This window comes from Amblyraja radiata, chromosome 3 (assembly GCF_010909765.2).
Source record: "Amblyraja radiata isolate CabotCenter1 chromosome 3, sAmbRad1.1.pri, whole genome shotgun sequence".
Lineage (NCBI taxonomy): Eukaryota > Metazoa > Chordata > Chondrichthyes > Rajiformes > Rajidae > Amblyraja > Amblyraja radiata.
In genome coordinates, this window is record NC_045958.1 from 47270371 (window position 1) to 47291324 (window position 20954).

Consider the following 20954-nt stretch of genomic DNA (forward strand, 5'->3'; position numbering starts at 1 on the left):
CGTTGCAGGTCTGGGTGAGTGCGGCCCAAAGTTTTGGGAGAGTCAAAGCGAGGTCCTGCTGGTGCCGGCGCATCGCAGCCAATTCAATTCAATTCAATTCAATTTATTGTCATTTGGACCCCTTGAGGTCCAAACGAAATGCCGTTTCTGCAGCCATACATTACAAACAAATAGACCCAAGACACAACATATTTTACATAAACATCCATCACATTGCTGTGATGGAAGGCCAAAAAAACTTCTCTCTCCACTGCACTCCCCCCCCCGATGTCAGAGTCAAAGTCAAAGCCCCCGGCGGGCGATGGCGAATTGTCCCGTGGCCATTTAAGCCACGTCGGGTGATGCAAGGTCGCCAGAGTAGATCACAGAGCACGGAAGGAGAATTGCCGTGTATGGGAGCAGATAGCCAGTCAGTATCTATAGTCCGGGTTGGGTCCGAACTGGGAGGTAGGGAATTGGAGCTGGAAACCATGAGGTACAAGATGGAGGCACAGGCAAGGTACAGCAGAAGTAATTTGAGATGCAATTTCAAATTGTGGTTTGCTTGGGAGAATTGATAATCCAGCACTCCCAAAATGTCCATTGCTGATGTTTGCCTTGCGTCATCTTTGTTGAATAACCAATAGAAACTAATTGCAATGTATGGGCCATAAATAGATTATGCCATCACCAGAATAGAAGAAAGTAAACTGAATGAACAATGGTATTTCTCTCATCCAAATATTTCAATTGTGTTTTCAATTCAGTAATATTTCTACAAGTTAGCACATGGTCTCTTAACAATTAGACTGCTGTTCAGTTGAGCTTACTGAATCAAAAACATTTAATTCCTTTAGTGGTTAAGGATAGAAAACATTCCCAAAAATGTAACACTGTAATTTTACATCATATTTCACACATTGAGGAACTTCCAAAAGTTGGGAATTTTTAATCGTGGACAACTATTGTACACCAAAAGTGGTTCTACACTTTTACAAAGTCGGGGGCATCTACACGGATAACTACTTTGTCCGGAGTAAAAACAAATTAGGTGCCGTGTAACTGCATCTGATTACGTTTAGTTCAGAAGATTAATTTGGACAACATTACATCATTTCAATAACAATACAAGTTCAAAGCGTCGCTGAAATATTGCTTATTCTATGTAGTTTTCTTTGTAGGATTGTCATTGTAAGGCACATTAGTCAGGAGAACATCTTCTCTGGGTCTAAGCACTGTAATCAACAAAATAAGAAAAAAATGTTATTTTTAAGAAGGAATACAGTGGAATACAGATATTAAATGTGTATCAATGGAGATGTCCCTTGAGAAAGAATTTGATGGTCCTCGACATAAAGGAATACCAAGTTCTGAGAGAGTGTCAACCGTAATGAAAATACTGGTCCAAGCCCATGTCTTCCACTTGCCTCTGCTGAATCCTCTTGACAGCATGATGCCACAGGACAGATCAAGCCCCATGTAATGTTGCTGCAGCTGCCCCATGTAGTAGAGCAGCTCATAAACAGCAACTAGGCCTCAGGAGGCAGATCCAGACGCTTTGCCTCGTACCTCAGATGGGCATTTGACTGCACATGCTCCAGAAACTTCACAAATGTTTCTGAACAACTAACAGACATTTAAATTAAAATAAATGAAATATATAAATGAATTTAAAATATTTCACCAATATAAATATAAAAACTGGTTGGGTAAAGAAACTCAACTACCTGTCTCCATATATATTTTCCATTTAGGTCAGTAACCCCCCCCCCTTCTCCATTCAAATGAATGGGGCCTTGTTGAAGGTTAGCATAATGCTGAAAGGCTAGATATTGCGTATTCACCCTTTGGTTTGGAGCATATGTACTCACTCCTTCACTAGGCTCAGGGAGTTTGGCACTGCATCAGAGAGTGGATGTGCAAGCATCTGACCCCTGGCGTTTCCCGCCTTATATGCTTCAATGCATACGAGTGGAAGTCATGACCAGGACAACACGGTGCTGTTCTCCACCACTTCTCAGGGGAAACAAAGCACAATCAGCCCAATAATTTATAAACTATGAACTATACATCTTCTAACTCTTATATTTCTCTCTATTGATAGTTATATCATTTATTCTTAGGGCTTCACACAAACATCATTTTACAAAAATTATTACAACTTGTATCCAAAATTCTGTGACTGTAACACCAACACCCCATAGATATTATAATGGGAGGATCTAGGCCAGTTTGAAATATAATGTATATATTGGAGCTGAAATATCAAAAAATTAAGAAAAGTTTAAACTCTTTTTAACATTCAAATATTTATTAGCAGAACCACAATCCATATACATAAAATTCAAGACAGAAGGTTTGATAAGCAAGATATATGGCTATGGAAATATGAAAAACTTGTGCAATAGGCACTCATTGCCAGAAAACCTTGTGAGAAAAGTTTGTAACTTGTTGGAATTCTTGTCAATACTAATTTAAGAAATGATGCCGGGGAAGCCTGCAAACAGTGCACCTTGTGGTGGAGTAGAGAAAGAGGTTGCTGTTCCTAATTATTACCATGATATCCAGTCTAATTTGGTCATGCACACTTACATTCCATCATTCCGTCAATAGAGTCTAGGTTATTAAAATGTCCCACAATAGACAATAGGTGCAGGAGTAGGCCATTCGTTCCTGCCTTCTCCCCATATCCCGACTCCGCTATTTTTAAGAGCCCTATCTAGCTCTCTCTTGTAAGCATCCAGAGAACCTGCCTCCACCGCCTGCTGAGACAGAGAATTCCACAGACTCACCACTCTCTGTGAGAAAAAGTGTTTCCTCGTCTCCGTTCTAAATGGCTTACTCCTTATTCTTAAACTGTGGACCCTGGTTCTGGACTCCCCCAACATCGGGAACATGTTTCTTGCCTTTAGCGTGTCCAAACCCTTAACAATCTTATATGTTTCAATGAGATCCCCTCTCATCTTTCTAAACTTCAGAGAGTACAAGCCCAGCTGCTCCATTCCAGCACGAAGCTGGGGGGCAGTGTTAGCTGTGAGGAGGATGCTAGGAGGCTGCAAGGTGACTTGGATAGGTTGGGTGAGTGGGCAAATGCATGGCAGGTGCAGTATAATGTGGATAAATGTGAGGTTATCCACTTTGGTGGCAAAAACAGGAAAGTAGACTATTATCTGAATAGTAGCTGATTAGGAAAAGGGGAGATGCAACGAGACCTGGGTGTCATGGTACACCAGTCATTGAAAGTAGGCATGCAGGTGCACATGCAGTGAAGAAAGCGACTGGTATGTTAGCATTCATAGCAAAAGGATTTGAATATAGGAGCAGGGAGATTCTACTGCAGTTGTACAGGGTCTTGGTGAGACCACACCTGGAGTATTGCGTACAGTTTTGGTCTCCTAATCTGAGGAAATATATACACCAGACTGATTCCTGGGATGTCAGAACTTTCATATGAAGAAAGACTGGATAGACTCGGCTTGTACTCGCTAGAATTTAGAAGATTGAGGGGGGATCTTATAGAAACATACAAAATTCTTAAGGGGTTGGACAGGCTAGATGCAGGAAGATTGTTCCCGATGTTGGGGAAGTCCAGAACAAGGGATCACAGTTTAAGGATAAGGGGGAAGTCTTTTAGGACCGCGATGAGAAAAACATTTTTCACAAAGAGTGGTGAATCTCTGGAATTCTCTGCCACAGAAGGTAGTTCAGGCCAGTTCATTGGCTATATTTAAGAGGGAGTTAGATGTGGCCCTTGTGGCTAAGGGGATCAGGGGGTATGGAGAGAAGGCAGGTACGGGATACTGAGTTGGATGATCAGCCATGATCATATTGAATGGTGGTGCAGGCTCGAAGGGTCGAATGGCCTACTCCTGCACCTATTTTCTATGTGTATTCTCTCAGCAGATGACAGTCCCGCCATCCCTAGAATTAACCTTGTAAACCTACGCTGCACTCCCTCAAATGGCTTACTTTCTTAAACTGTGGCCCCTGGTTCTGGACTCCCCCATCATCGGGAACATGTTTCCTGCCTCTAGTGTGTCCAAGCCCTGAACACTCTTATATGTTTCAATGAGATATCCTCTCATCCTTCTAAACTCCAGAGTGTACAAGCCCAGCTGCTCCATTCTGTCGGCATATGACAGTCCCGCCATCCCGGGAATTAACCTTGTAAACCTACACTGCACTCCCTCAATAGCAAGAATGTCCTTCCTCAAATTAGGGGACCAAAACTGCACACAATACTCCAGGTGTGGTCCCACTAGGGCTCTGTACAACTGCAGAAGGACCTCTTTGCTCCTATATTTGATTCCTCTTGTTATAAAGGCCAACATGCCATTCGCTTTCTTCACTGCCTGCTGTACCTGCTTGGTTACTGTCATAGACTGATGTACAAGGACCACCAGATCCCATTGTACTTCCCCTTTTCCCAACTTGACGTCATTTAGATAGTAATCTGCCTTCCTGTTTTTGCTACCAAAGTGGATAACCTCACATTTATCTGCATTAAACTTCATCTGCCATGCATCTGCCCACTCCCCCAACCTGTCCAAGTCACCCTGCATTCTCATAGCATCCTCCTCACAGTTCACACTGCCACCCAGCTTTGTGTCATCTGCAAATTTGCTAATGTTACTTTGAATCCCTTCATCCAAATCATTGATGTATATTGTAAATAGCTGCGGTCCCAGCGCCGAGCCTTGCGGTACCCCACTAGTCACTGCCTGCCATTCTGAAAGGGACCCGTTAATCCCTACTCTTTGTTTCCTGTCTGCCAACCACTTCTCTATCCATGTCAGCACTCTACCCCCAAAACCATGTGCCCTAATTTTGCACACTAATCTCCTATGTGGGACCTTATCAAATGCTTTCTGAAAGTCCAGGTACACTACATCCACAGGCTCTCTCTTATCCATTTCCCTAGTTACATCTTCAAAAAATTCCAGAAGATTAGTCAAGCATGATTTCCCCTTCGTAAATCCATGCTGACTTGGACCGATCCTGTTACTGCTATCCAAATGTGAGGCTATCTCTTCTTTTATAATTGACGCCAGCATCTTCCCCACCACCGATGTCAGACTAACTTGTCTATAATTCCGTTTTCTCTCTCCCGCCTTTCTTAAAAAGTGGGATAACATTAGCTACCCTCCAATCCACAGGAACTGATCCTGAATCTATAGAACATTGGAAAATTATCACCAATGCATCCACGATTTCTAGAGCCACTTCCTTAAGTACCCTGGGATGCAGACCATCAGGCTCTGGGGATTTATCAGTCTTCAGACCCATCAGTCTATTCAACACCATTTCCTGCCTAATGTGGATTTCCTTCAGTTCCTCCGTCACCCCAGATCCTCTGGCAACTACTATATCAGGAAGATTGTTTGTGTCCTCCTTAGTGAAGACAGATCCAAAGTACCTGATCAACTCATCTGCCATTTCCTTGTTCCCCATAATAAATTCACCTTATTCGGTCTTCAAGGGTCCAACTTTGGTCTTAACTAATTTTTTCCTCTTCACATACCGAAAGAAGCTTTTACTATCCTGCTTTATATTCTTGGCTAGCTTACCTTCGTACCTCTGGGAGTTGGATGTAGCCCTTGTGGCTAAAGGGATCAGTGGGTATGGAGAGAAGGCAGGTACAGGATACTGAGTTGGATGATCAGCCATGATCATATTGAATGGCGGTGCAGGCTCGAAGGGCCGAATGGCCTACTCCTGCATCTATTTTCTATGTTTCTATGTTTACCTCATCTTTTCTTCCCGTATTGTCTTTTTCTTTAGCTTCTGTTGTTCGTTAAACATTACCCAATCCTCTTGCCTCCCGCTCATCTTTGCTACGTTGTACTTCTTCGCTTTAATTTTTATACTGTCCCTGACGTCCCTTGTCAGCCATGGCTCCCCTTGGAATCTTTCTTCCTCCTAGGAATTAACTGATCCTGCACCTTCTGTATTATTCCTATAAATACCTGCCATTTTTGTTCCACTGTCATCCCTGCTAGTGTACCTTTCCAGTCAACTTTGGCCAGCTCCTCCCTCATGGCCCCATAGTCCCCTTTATTCAACTGCAACACTGACACCTCCGATCTACCCTTCTCCCTCTCCAATTGTAGATTAAACCTGACCACGTTATGGTCACTGCCTCGTAATGGCTCATTAACCTCAAGTTCCTTTATCAAATCCGGTTCATTTCATAACACTAAATCCAGAATTGCCTTCTCCCTGGTAGGCTCCAATACAAGCTGTTCTAAGAATCCATCACAAAGGCACTCTACAAAGTCTCTTTCTTGGTGTCCAGTACCAACCTGATTTTCCCAGTCTACCTGCATGTTGAAATCTCCCATAACAACCACAGCATTACTTTTGCTACATGCCTATTCTAACTCCTGATTCAACTTGCGCCCTATGTCCAGGCTACTGTTTAGGGGCCTGTAGATTAGTCCCATTAGGGTCTTTTTACCCTTACAATTCCTTAGTTCCCCACAAAACAACTAATTTGAGTTAGCATCATTTGCTGCACTGGAAACATGTCAGAGCTGTTCAATGTATGTAAAAGTATTTGTAGAAGCCATTTTATGTGGTGTTTTTTTAAGTGATAAAAATGACCAATGCCATTAAAATGGAATTAAGGTTGCATATTTTATAATCAGGTCAGAGGCCAGCCAACCACACTATCAGGGCTCGAAATTAACGGTTGCCCGGGTGCCAATGACCACTCAAAGTGCCGCCAGGCAACCTAAACACCGAGTCATTTTGCCCGGCTTGGCAACTTGGTTTATACCGAAGATAGACACAAAAAACTGGAGTAACTCCGCGGGTCCGGCAGCATCTCTGGAGAAAAGGAACGTGACGTTTTGTGTCGGCGACGGTTGTGGGAAAGTGTGGCGTTACGGAAGGTCGGAGCGAATGACGGGCCCCGCACAGCAGCAGCGGCGACGGCTCCATCTCCTCCTCCCGCACCACGCCCGGCCTGATAACGGCCGCTGCTGCCACTCCGCCAACGGCTCTTTCAAAACAAACCTTTGGAGGAGGGAGGTGGCGGTCAGAGGCGGAAGTAGAGTAGGGGTGGGGGGGGGGGGTGATTGGAGGAGGGAGACGAGCCAAAACACGCTTGGCAGCCCTGCACCGCAGCCAGGATCGATCCCGGCTCTCTGGCGCTGCAATCGCTGCCGAACCGTCACTGGACCATCCCCCCCACCCACCCGAGAGCCTTCACATGCCCAGGGGTAGCCAGAGGCGTCGGGAGTCAGATGGGCGCGGTGCCCCCAGGCCCACAGCCAGCGCAAAACCCAGCTCATTCTGCCTGTCCCGCCAGGTTAACCAACAGCCCTGTCTGGATTGAGACGGGGCTGTAGGCGAGACAGGTAGTTGAGCTGCATTTAGCGCTGGATTGAGCTGAAATTACCGTTCACAGAAGCCTCACGTGTGTGTGTGTGTGCGCATGCGCGCGCGACCGCTAAGATATTCTGTCCGCGGTCCCCTCTATATTTTGGTTGCGATTTATGTGCCTGACATGTGTTGTCCGAGGAGCGTTGGCCTTCCTTCCCACCTCCTCTGCCCCTTCCTCTCTCTGTACCGATAGCAATAACGACCCATGCTATGGCCATGTCATGATAATGTTCGGTCCTTCACAGAAAACATGCTTGTAGTGTGCATGGTTAAGCATATATGTTATCAAGGTCCAGGATTTATTGACACAGGTTGATCATACGCTGAATAATCCAACCACATTTTTGTTTGGAAGTGGAAAGAAATAATAAAAATTGCATTAATTGCAATGTGTAAAAAGAGTTGAGATACCGTATATTAAATTTTGCTGCGTCATTGTGGTATATATGTCTTGATTGGTGAATATGTTAGTTTGTGACTTTATTTGAAGCAGAAATAATATGTGAATGCATAATTCCGACTTGGTAACTACGCACTTCGTCCGAGCACGCGTCATGCAAGCCATCTTAAATGACCACCTAAACTGTCATTTGGCAACCTAAAAAGCTGCCAAGGTTGCCCGGCTGGCAACAGGGAAAAAAAGTTAAGCGAGAGCCCTGACTATGCTTTTCAGTGAAAGGCTGTAGGCTGGTGATCTCTATGTGTGAATGCCATGATTACTTACAGTCTAGACAGTACAGGTGAGATTGTTACCAGGGATACTGAGCTTTAATAATGAGAACACACCACAGAAACTGGGCTTCTTTCGATTACAACACGACTGAGATGATTAAAATATGGTGCTCAGAAAAACTATTTGCACGAGTAGTTAAATGGGAGAAATTTAGACTGAGAGAGAATGAAGATGAGAATTAAATAAAACAGGTTACTAGAATATGGAATGTCATATCTGAAGTGTATTGGAAGGCAAAATAAAAATTGTAAGAGTGTTGAAACCATATCCTGGACCTTTCAGTGAGTAGGGGTAGAATATTCAGGTCCCTCTGAATAGCAACAATTTTCCATCTCAAACCATTCCAGAATAATCTCTGCCTTTATTTTTATCTGCCACAATGGATGACTTCACATTTTTCCACATTGCATCACATTTGCCATGTCCTCACCGATTCAATTAACTTGCTTTATCCCTCAAAGTGCCTCTGTATCCACTGCACAACTTGCCCTGCCCACCAAAAGGCCCAGGACATGGTTTCAATGCTCTACTTTTATATAAAGTTCATTTTGGTCTTTCTTTCAACATATTCAGATAGGACATTCATGTTCCAGTAACTATTAAAGAAAAAACATTTCTAGTCTCCCCTTTCACGCTTTCTTTAGTCTATTTGTGGCATCACTGTGTCACCCTACAAAATTTGAGAGAATAATTAAAGTACATTTCTAAATTATTCCATTGTATGTTTGGTTCCAATATGAGCAAGACAGAGAAAACAAAAACATGCAAACACTGTGTTACGAACCAGATTGTTCATTTATTTCAACATATACAATAAGGTAAGAGTTTTACTTACAAATGGTATTATGGTTCGTGTGAACTCCCTGGATTACAGTCTTCCGAAGAGTAACCTCTACATCTGACCCTAATTTAAGTAACTGTGAATAAAACAACATTAAACACATCAATAATTTGTTTAAAGCTAAAAACAGAGACCATGTAACACATACAGACCTCCAGCCAATGCGGTGGGATTGGAACTGTGGAGGAAGTGTTAGAATCTCATATGGTTGCAAAGGCAGCAGAATGCTGCAAGTAATTGTTTTAAATGGATTTCTCCAGAAGTGAAGAAAAATGATATGCATGACCCGCACAATTTCACAGCACAGAGCAATCTACTTTTAATTATACCAGTCTTTATCCATTAATCCCCATTCCATTTCCTTCATCATTGTCGCGATTTTCAGCCAATCGATGGTTCAATTCAATGGTACTTTATCATATGTACCGAGGTAGCGGAATTCCTTTTTTGCATATAATAATTCAATAAAAAATGTACTACATAAGCACAATCACACTTCAGTACAAGAGTGTAGGAATATTAGATTAGACTGAGACAGTACGCTGTCAATCGTTGCTGAATTTCCGGTGCCACTTTGTATTACTCGGGTCTAAAGTTGTTAAATATGTAGTGTTTTAACTTGGCCATAAAGGCCTGTTGTGCAGGCAGCAGCACTGGGTTGGAGTTGCAGGGATTGGCCTGGAAAGGGGATGTTGCTGATATCCTCCACCACTGCTCTGCTGCTCCGTGCAGGCGGAGGCCGTGTCCGATTCACGCACTCCACCTCGGAGTTGTGCCTGATCCACTCGAGCCCCAGGTTATGCAGGGCCTCCTGCGGCCCACTCCACCAACATATCGATCCGGACACAGTGATATGCGATTGCGCACCCGATGGCCATCGTTCAGCTTCTGAGCCCCAGCTGTTCTCAAACCCCCAATAGGGTTTCTGAGGGCACAGGAGTTAAGACCCTAGCCCGTGTACCAGTACCTTCCTTTTCCTGTATCCACCATCTTGAATGGAGAAAATATTCTATCCATCTCCTATAGTTATTGATTCTTCTGCTGGTAATACCGCAGCAATCTAAGGAAGTTCAGCATGTCTCCAATGGCTCTCACCAACTTCTACGGATGCATCATAGAAGCATTATATCAGGACGCATCAAAGCTTAATTTGGCAACATGATGCCCAACACCGCAAGAAACTGCAGGGAGTTGTGAATATAGTCCAGTCCATCACAAAGACCAGCCTTCCCACTATTGATTCCATCTACACTTCAAGCTGCCTTGGCAAACCAGCGAACACAATCAAGGACTTTTTCACCCTAGTCGCTCTCATTTCTCCTCTCCTGTTGAGCCAAAGATACAAAAGGTTGTAGGTTTCCGGTGGGCGGCGTAACTCACGTCGCAGCGGCCTCTGCAGTCCGTCTGTCTTTTTATTATTTTTTGTCTCGTTTCAATGTAGTTTTTTTTTTTTGACGGGGTATATGTGTGTGTGGGGGGCGGGGGGTGGGGAAACTTTTAAAATCTTTCCCCTGCACGGAGAACCCGACCTTTTCCCTGTCGGGTCTCCATTGTCGTTGGGGCTGAGCAACGTGGAGCGGCCTCCAACCGGAACGACCTAGGGCTCCAGTCGCGGAGCTGCGGACTTACCCACCATCGCGGAGCTGGCCGAGTTCGGAGCGGGTGGAGCGGTGGTGGCGCTCGGCTGCGACCCGACCCCCGGAGATTCGGAGGCTCCAACCGCAGGTCTGGTGGACAGAAACACCGGGAGCCCGCGGGTCCCTGCTGGGAGACCACTTTTCGGGGCTTCCGCAACGGCGACTTCTCCTGCCCGAGTTGCGGGGTCGAAGAGTACCTGGAGCGGGGACACTTACCATCGCCCGGCGTGGCTTTGAATGGCTGCGGGACTTTTCTAGCGCACGCCGGGGGCTCCAACAACAAGACCCGGAGCGCGACCTTGCATCACCCGGCGCGGCGTTAATGGCCACGGGACAATTACCATCGCCCGCCGGGGGCTTTGACTCTGACATCGGGAGGGGAATGGGGAGTGCAGGGGAGAGATAAGTTTTTGCCTTCCATCACAGCGAGGAGGAGATGCGCTGTGATGGATGTTTGTGTAAATTGTGTTGTGTCTTGGGTCTTTTTCTTGTGTGTATGACTGCAGAAACAACATTTCATTTGAACCTCTATGAGGTTCAAATGACAAATAAAATTGTATTGTATTGTATAAAAGCTTGAAAGTACTTACACGACCAGATTCAGGAACAGCTGCTTCTCCTTTGTTATCGGACTTCAGAACGGTTCTCCCACAGGTTAGGGGGTAGTCCCGATCTTCCAACCCAACTCAATGCAGACCGTGCAATTTTTCTCTAACACTGTAACATTATATTTTGCACTCTGGTATTTTTCTCTTTGCACTATTGTTATATTTGTATGTGGTTTGACTGTACTCGTGTAGACCAAACAAAGCTTTGCACTGCATCTTAGTACATGTGACAATAATAAACCAAAACTAATGTTTTTCCTCATCTTCCAAATCTAACTTTGTAACTGTTATGAAAACAATCTCACATTTCTATGTTCCTTTACCCATAAGGCAGGAAGTCATTCAGCCCATCAAGTCAATGCTGGCACTGAGCAATCCCATCAGTCCCTTTCCCCCACTTATTTCCCAGTAACATGTTTTCTTGCAAGCGGCCATCAACTCTTCTCCCTCCTCCCTACATGAAAGTCAATTTCCCAAATCCATTTAACTTACACATCTTTGTCATGTGCGAGGAAACCAGAGAACATGGTGGAGATGTACACGGTTCCAATGACAATGGTTAACCCCACAAAACAGCATCCAAGGTCAGGACTGAACCTGGGTCACAGGTGCTGCGAGACAGCAGCACTAACTGCTGCTCTATCGTGTCTTCCATTCATGTATGCCTCACCAGTGAAGTTAAACTCTCCGAGTTAGACACACACACACACACTTAATTGATAAAATGCATTACGGTCTAGACAGGTAATTCAATCTCTCAAGAACGAAGGAGGCTGCAGAAAGTGGTTGATTCCCCGGCCCATCCCCACCATCAAAGGGATCTTTGGGAATCACTGCCTCAAATCAGCTAACATCATCAATACCATGGCTACACACTCTTGTCACTGCGATACCGAAGCACGAGAACCATCACCTCCAGGTTTAAGAACAGCTTCTTCCCATCAACCATCAGGCTCCTGAACTACCCTGCATAACCTTAACCACAATCCTACCTCATCCCCATCGAACCACTGCAAACTTTGCACTACTATCATTGCTCTATATACTTTGTTTTTTTACTATCTATTTTGATTTAGTTAGAATAATTGATAATTAATCATACATTTATTGTTGTTATTATTGGATCAAATGTGCCTGTGAAACTTCAACAAGGAATTCTTTGTTCTGGTTCATACTCGTTGTATATGAAAACCAAACACTCTTAGAAGAGCAATCATTTGTAATTATTACCGCACTGAATAGACCTTGGTTATTTGCTCCGGAGATGATTCAGTAACGTGGCTCCGGAATTCAGAATTAATCTTCAGTCTTGCAGCTACAAAACAGGGCACAAAGCTGGTTTCAGTGCAATATTCACTTAAAAAACGTTGTGTTACAGTAATTATTTCATGGCCAACAAATTGCACACAATTTCTAAAGCTCTCTCTCCCTCTCCATTATTCCCGGAATTATTTGGCATTTCTGCAGTTCCTTCCTATTGAAGAAGAACAAAAAGCTGGAGTAACTCAGCGGGACAGGCAGCATCTCTGGATAGAAGGAATGGGTGACGTTTTGGGTAGATACCCTTCTTCAGACCATCACAAGTACTCTCACCGACGAGAGTTCAGTTCAGTTTGAAGAAGGGTCTCAACCCGAAACGTCACCTATTCCTTCTCTCCAGAGTCGCTGCCTGTCCCGCTGAGTTACTACAGCATTTTGTGTCTATCTTCAATTTCAGAGTTAAATAAAAAACACAGAGTACTGGAGGAACTCAGCATGCTAGGCGGCATCTATGGAGGGAATCGATTAGGTGTTGTGTCTATTCACAAATAGACACTCCACCTCTCCCATTCCACCATCCGTCCAAACCAGTTACATAATTCCATACAATGCCTCCACGGCGTCTATATTCCACAGAGATTCAAAGAGTACTTGAGAGTACCCAATTCAATATTCTGTGTGCACAATGATGATACCTGAAAATGAAGTCCATCTGATATAACTGCCAAAAACATTTGGAAATCTCTGAATCTTGTATATGAAAGAACTGCAGATGCTAGAAAAATCGAAGGTAGACAAAAATGCTGGAGAAACTCAGCAGGTGAGGCAGCATCTATGGAGCGAAGGAATAGGTGACGTTTCTGAAGAAGGGTTTTGACCCGAAACATCACTTATTCCTTTGCTCCATAGATGCTGCATCACTCCCTGAGTTTCTCAAGCATTTTTGTCTACCTTTTGAATCTTGTATTGTTTTTCACCAAAAAGCAAGTAGTGAAATCCAACCCTAATTGCTAAAATCATCTCTTGGTTCATAGCCAATTAACTGGTCACCTATCAAGGAAGAGATTGATCATAAGCATCCATTTTTTTTTTTTTTTAAATCTTTAGGTCTTTCCAAAATCAGAGCTAATATGCCAAGTTCAGACTGTAATTCCTGTTTTTAGCAGTTTTACATCCTATATATAAAGAGTAAATATCTGAATGAAGATGCACATTTCAACAGGAATATTAAAACACGTTGTCAATCAGGAAAGACTTACCTTACATACCTTTGAAACTACACCAAAACAGTACACGATAGCACTATTTTTGGTACACCTTACTCACTATTGTCCTGTGGTGTGCTGTGGCAAGTTTTGTTCAGATTGATGTTATATTTTACAAGTTATTCACATTTTAAACTTTACAAAAACCACTTTTACAAAACAATCACTTTTCCACTTGCACTGCCCGTTAGTAGCGAATGACGTCACAATGGGATCCCGATACTCATTTACATTTTTTTTTTAATCGCGATTTAAAAAAACCCCTCAGTTTTAATCAAATTCTTGGGGGAGGTTTCATTTACAAAACAAAAATTGTGACTTTCATTGTGAGGGGGTGGGATAGGGGGGAGGTGAGGAGTGGGGGAGCTGGGAGATAGAGGTAGAGGAGGGGTGTAGTGAGGTAGGGTGGGGAGAGGGGTTATGGAGTGAGTGACTGAGGGTAGGGGAAAGGAGGGATGGAGAGATGATGGAGGTAGTGGGGGATGGGAGGAGGAGGGGGAAAGAAGAGGGAGGGTGATGAGGAGGGGGAGGGAGTGTTGGGGGATGAGGGGGAATGGAGGAGGATAGGGGTAGAAAGAGGGATGTCGAGGCGCATTTGATGGAGGGTTGCCGTGACTCGTGTCATAACGGGAATCTCTGGCATCACAACGGGAACCCGTCAGCCGCGCATGCGCAGTTGGGGGCTATGGGTCAGTGGTGGAATATTCAGCCTTGGGTGACGGGGCCCAACGGGTCCGCACCTGGTCTAGTACTTTATAGTTGGTCAGAGTCATAGCTGAACTTGGGACTCGGCAGGAAACACAGGGGAGGGATGGAAATAAATGATTTTTAGTTGGAGAAATAAATCAACCATTTTTTTTTTCAACCTTGACAGCTGGAAACTTAGCAGAATAAAAAAAAGTTCATAAGCTGCATACTAACTATTATCCATCTCACATTTCATTGCAATGGGGAAGATTTGTAAGTTAATTGGCTTGGTAAATGTAAGAATTGTTCCTAGTGGGTGTAGGATGGTGTGAATGTGCGGGGATCACTGGCTGGCGCGTACCGGTGAGCCAAAGTACCTGTTTCCACGCTGTATGTCTAAACTAAACTAAACTAAAAAAAGGCACAGCTTTGGAAGGCAATGTAACTGTAGTAATTTCTAAATAAGTTTTATTTTTTTATTTCCAGTGTGAAGAAATTGTTACTTGTAGCAGGTGCTGACAAAATGATTAATTTTATTATCCCTATATTCAAAGAATAACATTTACACAACTCAATAATAATTCAGCTTACCTTCTAGTGCCTGATTATCACCTCTGAACACATCTTGCCTCGTTCTGTGTAAAGACTTGAAAAGTTGCAATACCTTCCAAAGCAAAAAGATACGTTGCATTGAGTGGTTGCCAGATATCTGTTGTGCTACACAGTCACTTACCCATAACTTTCAATGGCATTATGACCAAAGAGCCCTGACCCATCCGAGCAAGAATGATGTGTTGCACTTTGGGAGGTCGAATGCAAGTAGAAAGTTTCAACATTAATGTACAGTAGAATTTTGTGGTCCAACTTGGAAACAACACGGGTGGATACAGTGGTAACACAATACATTGGTTAAGTAGGTATATGGTATGCTTGCCTTCATCAGTCGAGACTTCTACGATAAGAGTTAGGAAGTCATATAGCCTGCATTAGGGAGTATTAGCTATAAAGAGTGGTTGGACAAACTTGGGATTGTTTTCTGGGATGTCGGAGGTCGAGGGGAGACCTGAATATAGTACATAAAATTTTGAATGGCATACATTGGATAGACAGTCAGAAACTCCCCCCCTCCCCCACTACAAGTCAAAATGTGAACCATTAGAAAACGCAGCTGCTAGGTTTAAAAGAGACTGCGGGGCAATTTCTTTGAATATACACAGAGTGGTGGGTGCCTGGAACACGCTGCCGGGGTGGTAGTGGACGCAGATGCAATCGGGTCGTTTAATAGGCCTTTAGATAGGCATAAGGCAGACATTATGGGCCAAAGGGCAAGTTCTTGTGCTGTACTGCTCTTTGTTCAAAAAGTGTTTTTTTTTTGCACACCACTACCTGCTTTTCCCCCTCCAGGATACATACTATCTTTCCTTGGAAGCGTCACTGCTTATCTGCTGTTGGATTTAAATCCAGGAACTGCCTACCCAATAGTAGTCTGGAAGCAGCTTCACCAGGTCAGTTTAGCTGGCTCAGCATCGCTTCTGAGGACAACTAAATGCTCACCTATCCAATGATTAATAAATAAGATTTAAAATAAAAACAAACCTCTTATCCTCTCACAACTAACTGAATGATAGTGAACAAGTAAAAAGCCTGTGGGGGAAAGCAACTACTAGAACATCTAAAAAAGACACAAAGTGCTGGCGTGACTCAGTGGGTCAGGCAGTTTTCCTGGAGAACATGGATAAGTGTCGCTTCGGGTCGGGACCCTTCCTCAGTCTCTTAATAATTCCAGAGAGGGTAGAAGGCCAGCAGGGGGAGTCAACGAGGAAGATGAATGTTGCGGACAGAAGGGGTCGTCACTGGGAGGTGAGGACTCACTATAGAAAATGGCCCAGAGGTGGAGGCGACGGAAGAGCTCTACATCATGCCGAGCCTGGAACTCAATGAGGTGTGGGATGAAGGAAATAAAGGTCAAGCCTCTGTTGAGGACTTTAAAAAAAAATTAAGAGTCTGAAGAAGGATCCTGACTCGAAACGTCACCCATCCATGTTCTCGTTGACTCCCCCTCTTAGTCTGACCTGCTAAGCTACTCCAGCACTTTGCATCTTTTTTTGTAATCCAGCGTGTGCAGTTCCTTGTTTCTATAAGAACTGTATTGTCAGCAGTGGGCCAGCATGCACAATCCAAATGCAAAATTGAACCATTTTCAATCTCTTTCGCCAGTCAAAGTCAAAGTCAAGTTTATTCGTCACATACATATACGAGATGTGCAGTGAAATGAAAAGTGGCAATGCTTGCGGATTGTGCAAAACAATTACAAAACAGAATGGAACAGAAACACATATTCACATATTTCATATTTGTGGGAGGAAAAAAATAAAAAAACCCCAGCAATTTTAAAAAGACACAATAGTAAAAAGGTACAGTAAAGTTAGTCCCTGGAGGGATAGGACTTTACAGTCCTAATGGCCTCTGGGAAGAAACTCTTTCTCATCCTCTCCGTTTTCACAGCATGGCAACGGAGGCGTTTGCCTGACCGTAACAGCTGGAACAGTCCGTTGCTGGGGTGGAAGGGGTCTCCCATGATCTAGTTGGCTCTGGAGTTGCACCTTCTGATGTATAGTTCCTGCAGGGGGGCGAGTGTAGTTCCCATAGTGCGTTCGGCCGAACGCACTACTCTCTGCAGAGCCTTCTTGTCCTGGGCAGAGCAGTTCCCAAACCAAATCGTGATGTTTCCGGACAAGATGCTTTCCACAGAAACAAGGGTTAATCTTTTATTTCGCTCTACAACCTTCTTCATTCAATGTCACAAAGGAATTGCTGAGAGTACTTGATATTGCAGCAGCAATTGGAAGCACAGTATTCTGGCTGTATTGGTGAAGAATTGCTCTTCAGAACAGAATGCATTGCTGAACAAGATGTTACACTAAGAATTATAATATTGATATATTTCTGGCAATGTGGAAAATTGCTAATGTACGCCTTGTGACAGGCCAAATTCAATCCAATTAACTACTAGCCAAGACTTATACTTTTAATCATCAGCAAGTCACGCCATGTTATGTCATTGTGTGGAACTTGCCAATAAATTGCTCACCAAAGCTCACTTTTGATTCTGTCTCAACCAATCAGTCTCAGCCCACTTTGCAGCGTGATCTAAACGCATATTACATTTGACCAAATATGGCATCAAGGAGACTTTGTGCAACAGAAGTCACTCAGCATCAAGAGTTAAATGCTCCACTGATAAGAGTCAAGGGCCAGTCCCACCAGCATGCAACTGCATGTGGCTAGTGCGACCTAACATGGTCGCTTGAGCCGTACGGCCTCGCGGGGCCAGTCCCACTTTGATTGCCGGAGCCGTATGGAGTTGTGCGGGGCTGGTCCCGACATCGCGCGGGGCTCCGAAAAACTGACACTGTCCAAAAATTCCGCGCGACAACGGCCAGTCGGCCCGCAGCCGCAATGAGGCCGTACGCAGCTTCTCAACGCCATACGCAGCCTCTTGACAGCGTACGCCTAGCGAGTGGCATTGCGCGATGACGTCAATGCCCGGCGTGCCGTTGCGCGATGACGTCAACCCCCGGCGTGCCGTTGCGCGAGGACGTAAACCGCCCGACGCCGTGTGACGTCCAAATTCAGTCGACCCGCCTCCTGCCCAGCTGATTGGTGAGTATGATGGCGGGACCACCCCGCACAACTCCACATGCCTCCGCGGTTGGAAGTGGGACCGGCCACGCGAGGCCGTACGCCTCAAGCCACCACGTTTGGTCGCGCTAGACGCATGCAATCTCATGCTGGTGGGACAGGCCCTTCACACTTTGCTCAAAGTGGTTGTTGCTGACCAATTCGTTAAACTGGAGTTTGTCAGGGATGTATCCTAGGTTTAAATATCTTCAGCTACTTCATAAACAACTTTCCTTCCATCCATCATATAGGGGGATGTTCTGTAGAGATTGCACCAACTTGAAGTCCATCAAAGCTCTTCAGAAAATGAAACATTTTCCTCGAATCAAACTACGCACTGGTTAGCAGGTTAGCAAACCTAGCAGGTTAGAAGTTGTCAAAGTAGAGGAAGTTGAAAGCCTCAAATTCCTTGGAGTAAATATTACCAGTAACTTGTTCAGGACTAGCCATATCGAAGCAATGGCCAAGAAAGGACACTAATACCTCTACTTCCTTAGACACCTTAGGACGTTCGGCATGTCCTTAACAATGCTTACCACCTTCTACAGATGCGCACAGAAAGCATTTTATCGGGATGCATCACAGCATGATTTGGGAACAGCTCCATTAAAGACCACAAGAAATTGTGGAGAATTGTGGACACAGCCCAGACCCTCATACAAACCAACCTGCCTTCCATTGACTTCTCATTGCCTCAGCAAGTCCACCAGCATAATCAAGATGAGTCTCACCCCAGTCATTCCCTTTTCTCCGCTCTCCGATCAGACATGTGGTACAGAAGAGGTGAAAACACAACTCTCATACAAAACTCAAGAATTGCTGCCTTACAGCGCCAGAGACCCAGGTTTGATCCAGAGTACGGGTGCTGCCTGTGTGGCGTTTGTACGTTCTCCCCATGGGTATCGTCCGAGATCTTCGTTTTCCTCCCACACTCCAAACACATACAGGCTTGTAGGTTAATTTGCTTGGGTTTGTATACTTGGTATAAGTGTAAATTGTCCCTAGTGTGTGTAGGCTTGTGTTAATGTGCGGGGATCGCTGGTCGGTGCGGACCCGGTGGGCCAAAGGGCCTGTTGTGGAAACTGTATCTCTAAACTAAACTTGACATTAAGCAAGAATAAACTCTCAATGTACCTTGTGCAGCTTTTGCACCCTGTTTTTAACCTGCACTTTCCCCATAACTGTAACACTATATCCTGAACTGCATTTTTTCTCTTTTGTAGTACTTCACCTACTCGCATATGGTAGTTTTCTGGATAGCATGTTAAACAAAGTTTTTAACTGCATTTCAGTACATGTGACAGCACTATAAACATTCATCCCCTTCACCAGTGTGCGACAGCAGCATTGTGAACCAGTGCAAAATGCACTGCAGTTACTGAAGCTAGTACAAGAGTACAAAAATAAACACACCCAAGCATTTGTCACTCAGCAAAATTAAGTTCAGAAATGTAGCATGGAAACAGGCCCTTTAGAACATCCTTTAGAAGGATGCGAGGGGATCTTATTGAAACATATACGATTGTTAAGGGTTTGGACACGCTAGAGGCAGGAAACATGTTCCCGATGTTGGGGGAGTCCAGACCAGAGGCCACAGTTTAAGAATAAGGAGTAAGCCATTTAGAACGGAGACGAGGAAACACTTTTTCTCACAGAGAGTGGTGAGTCTGTGGAGGCAGGTTCTCTGGATCCTTTCAAGAGAGAGCTAGATAGGGCTCTTAAAAATAGCGGAGTCAGGGAATATGGGGAGAAGGCAGGAACGGGGTACTGATTGGGGATGATCAGCCATGATCACATTGAATGGCGGTGCTGGCTTGAAGGGCCGAATGGCCTACTCCAGCACCTATTATCTATTGCACATCAGCCTAACAAATCCACACTGACCATCGATCACCTGTTCACACGAGTTCTACGTTATGCAACATTTACATCAACGCCATACACACTCTGGCAATTTACAGAGGACGATTAACTTACAAACCCGTACGTCTTTGGGATGAGGGGGGAAACCAGAGCACCTGGACAAAACCCATGCACTCACAAAGAGAACGTGCAAACTTCATACAGACAGCATGCGAGGTCTGGATCGTAGTGTAGCAAACCATCCCTGGTTCCAAGTGAATGGGGAAAATGTTGTCAAACCAAATACTTGACTCAACAGCATCATAAGAAGGGTCCAGCCCAAAATGTCACCTATCGATTTCCTCCAGAGATGCTGCCTGACCCGATAAGCTGCTCCAGCACTCTGTGTATATCTTTATAGCATCAGAAGAACTAGGGTCAAAGAAAAAGGCAGCGTCCAAAACAATTCTAGGTCGATTAAATAATTTACTTTTAGGAATGACTGCAGCTAAACCGAATGGGTTTTAAAGCAAAACTGATTAGAATTATGCTAATGGCATCTGTGTAACACCCTTAAACGTTTGCATATTCCTATGAATTAACCCGAATGGGGGCATTTAGATGAGAAGGGTGAAATAGCCCACCACTCGAGTAATGTTTGCGAACTGGAAAGGTATTCGGTTGATTACTCCTTTCTTGCATTTGTAAGTCATTTTGCAGGGTTTACAGTGTGAAGCTGAATGCCACCCCCAAGCAGAATGCCAGTGACTTGCATGGGCAGTGAATCTGCACTGGGAGACCCGAGCGGTGAATCTGCACTGGGAGACGCGAGCCATGCAGCGGCTGCAGCCCCCACCCTGCGCCCCGCGCGCCGGTCCCGGGGCTGACCTTGACCCGCGAGTCCATTATCCTCCGCTCCGCCTCCGCCCGGCCCGCCGTGACGCAACAAACGCTTCGAAGACTCCCCCGGATGGGCGCCGCCGAGGGACAAACCGCCTTGTCAAAATAGCGACCACCCTGCGCCCGGAGCCAGGC

General features: G+C 44.7%; 1 protein-coding gene across 1 annotated transcript; it reads right to left on the reverse strand.

The window, feature by feature from the left end:
* Positions 1 to 712: 712 nt before the first annotated feature.
* Positions 713 to 20925, reverse strand: lyrm7 (LYR motif containing 7). The gene is made up of 5 exons (XM_033017768.1): positions 20808 to 20925; positions 14988 to 15060; positions 12429 to 12499; positions 8934 to 9015; positions 713 to 1214 (listed from the first exon to the last, which is right to left on the reverse strand). Exons 1-5 carry the CDS (start codon positions 20823 to 20825, stop codon positions 1141 to 1143), a joined length of 318 nt encoding a protein of 105 aa, XP_032873659.1. The 5' UTR covers positions 20826 to 20925; the 3' UTR covers positions 713 to 1140.
* Between the last annotated feature and the right edge of the window lie 29 nt (positions 20926 to 20954).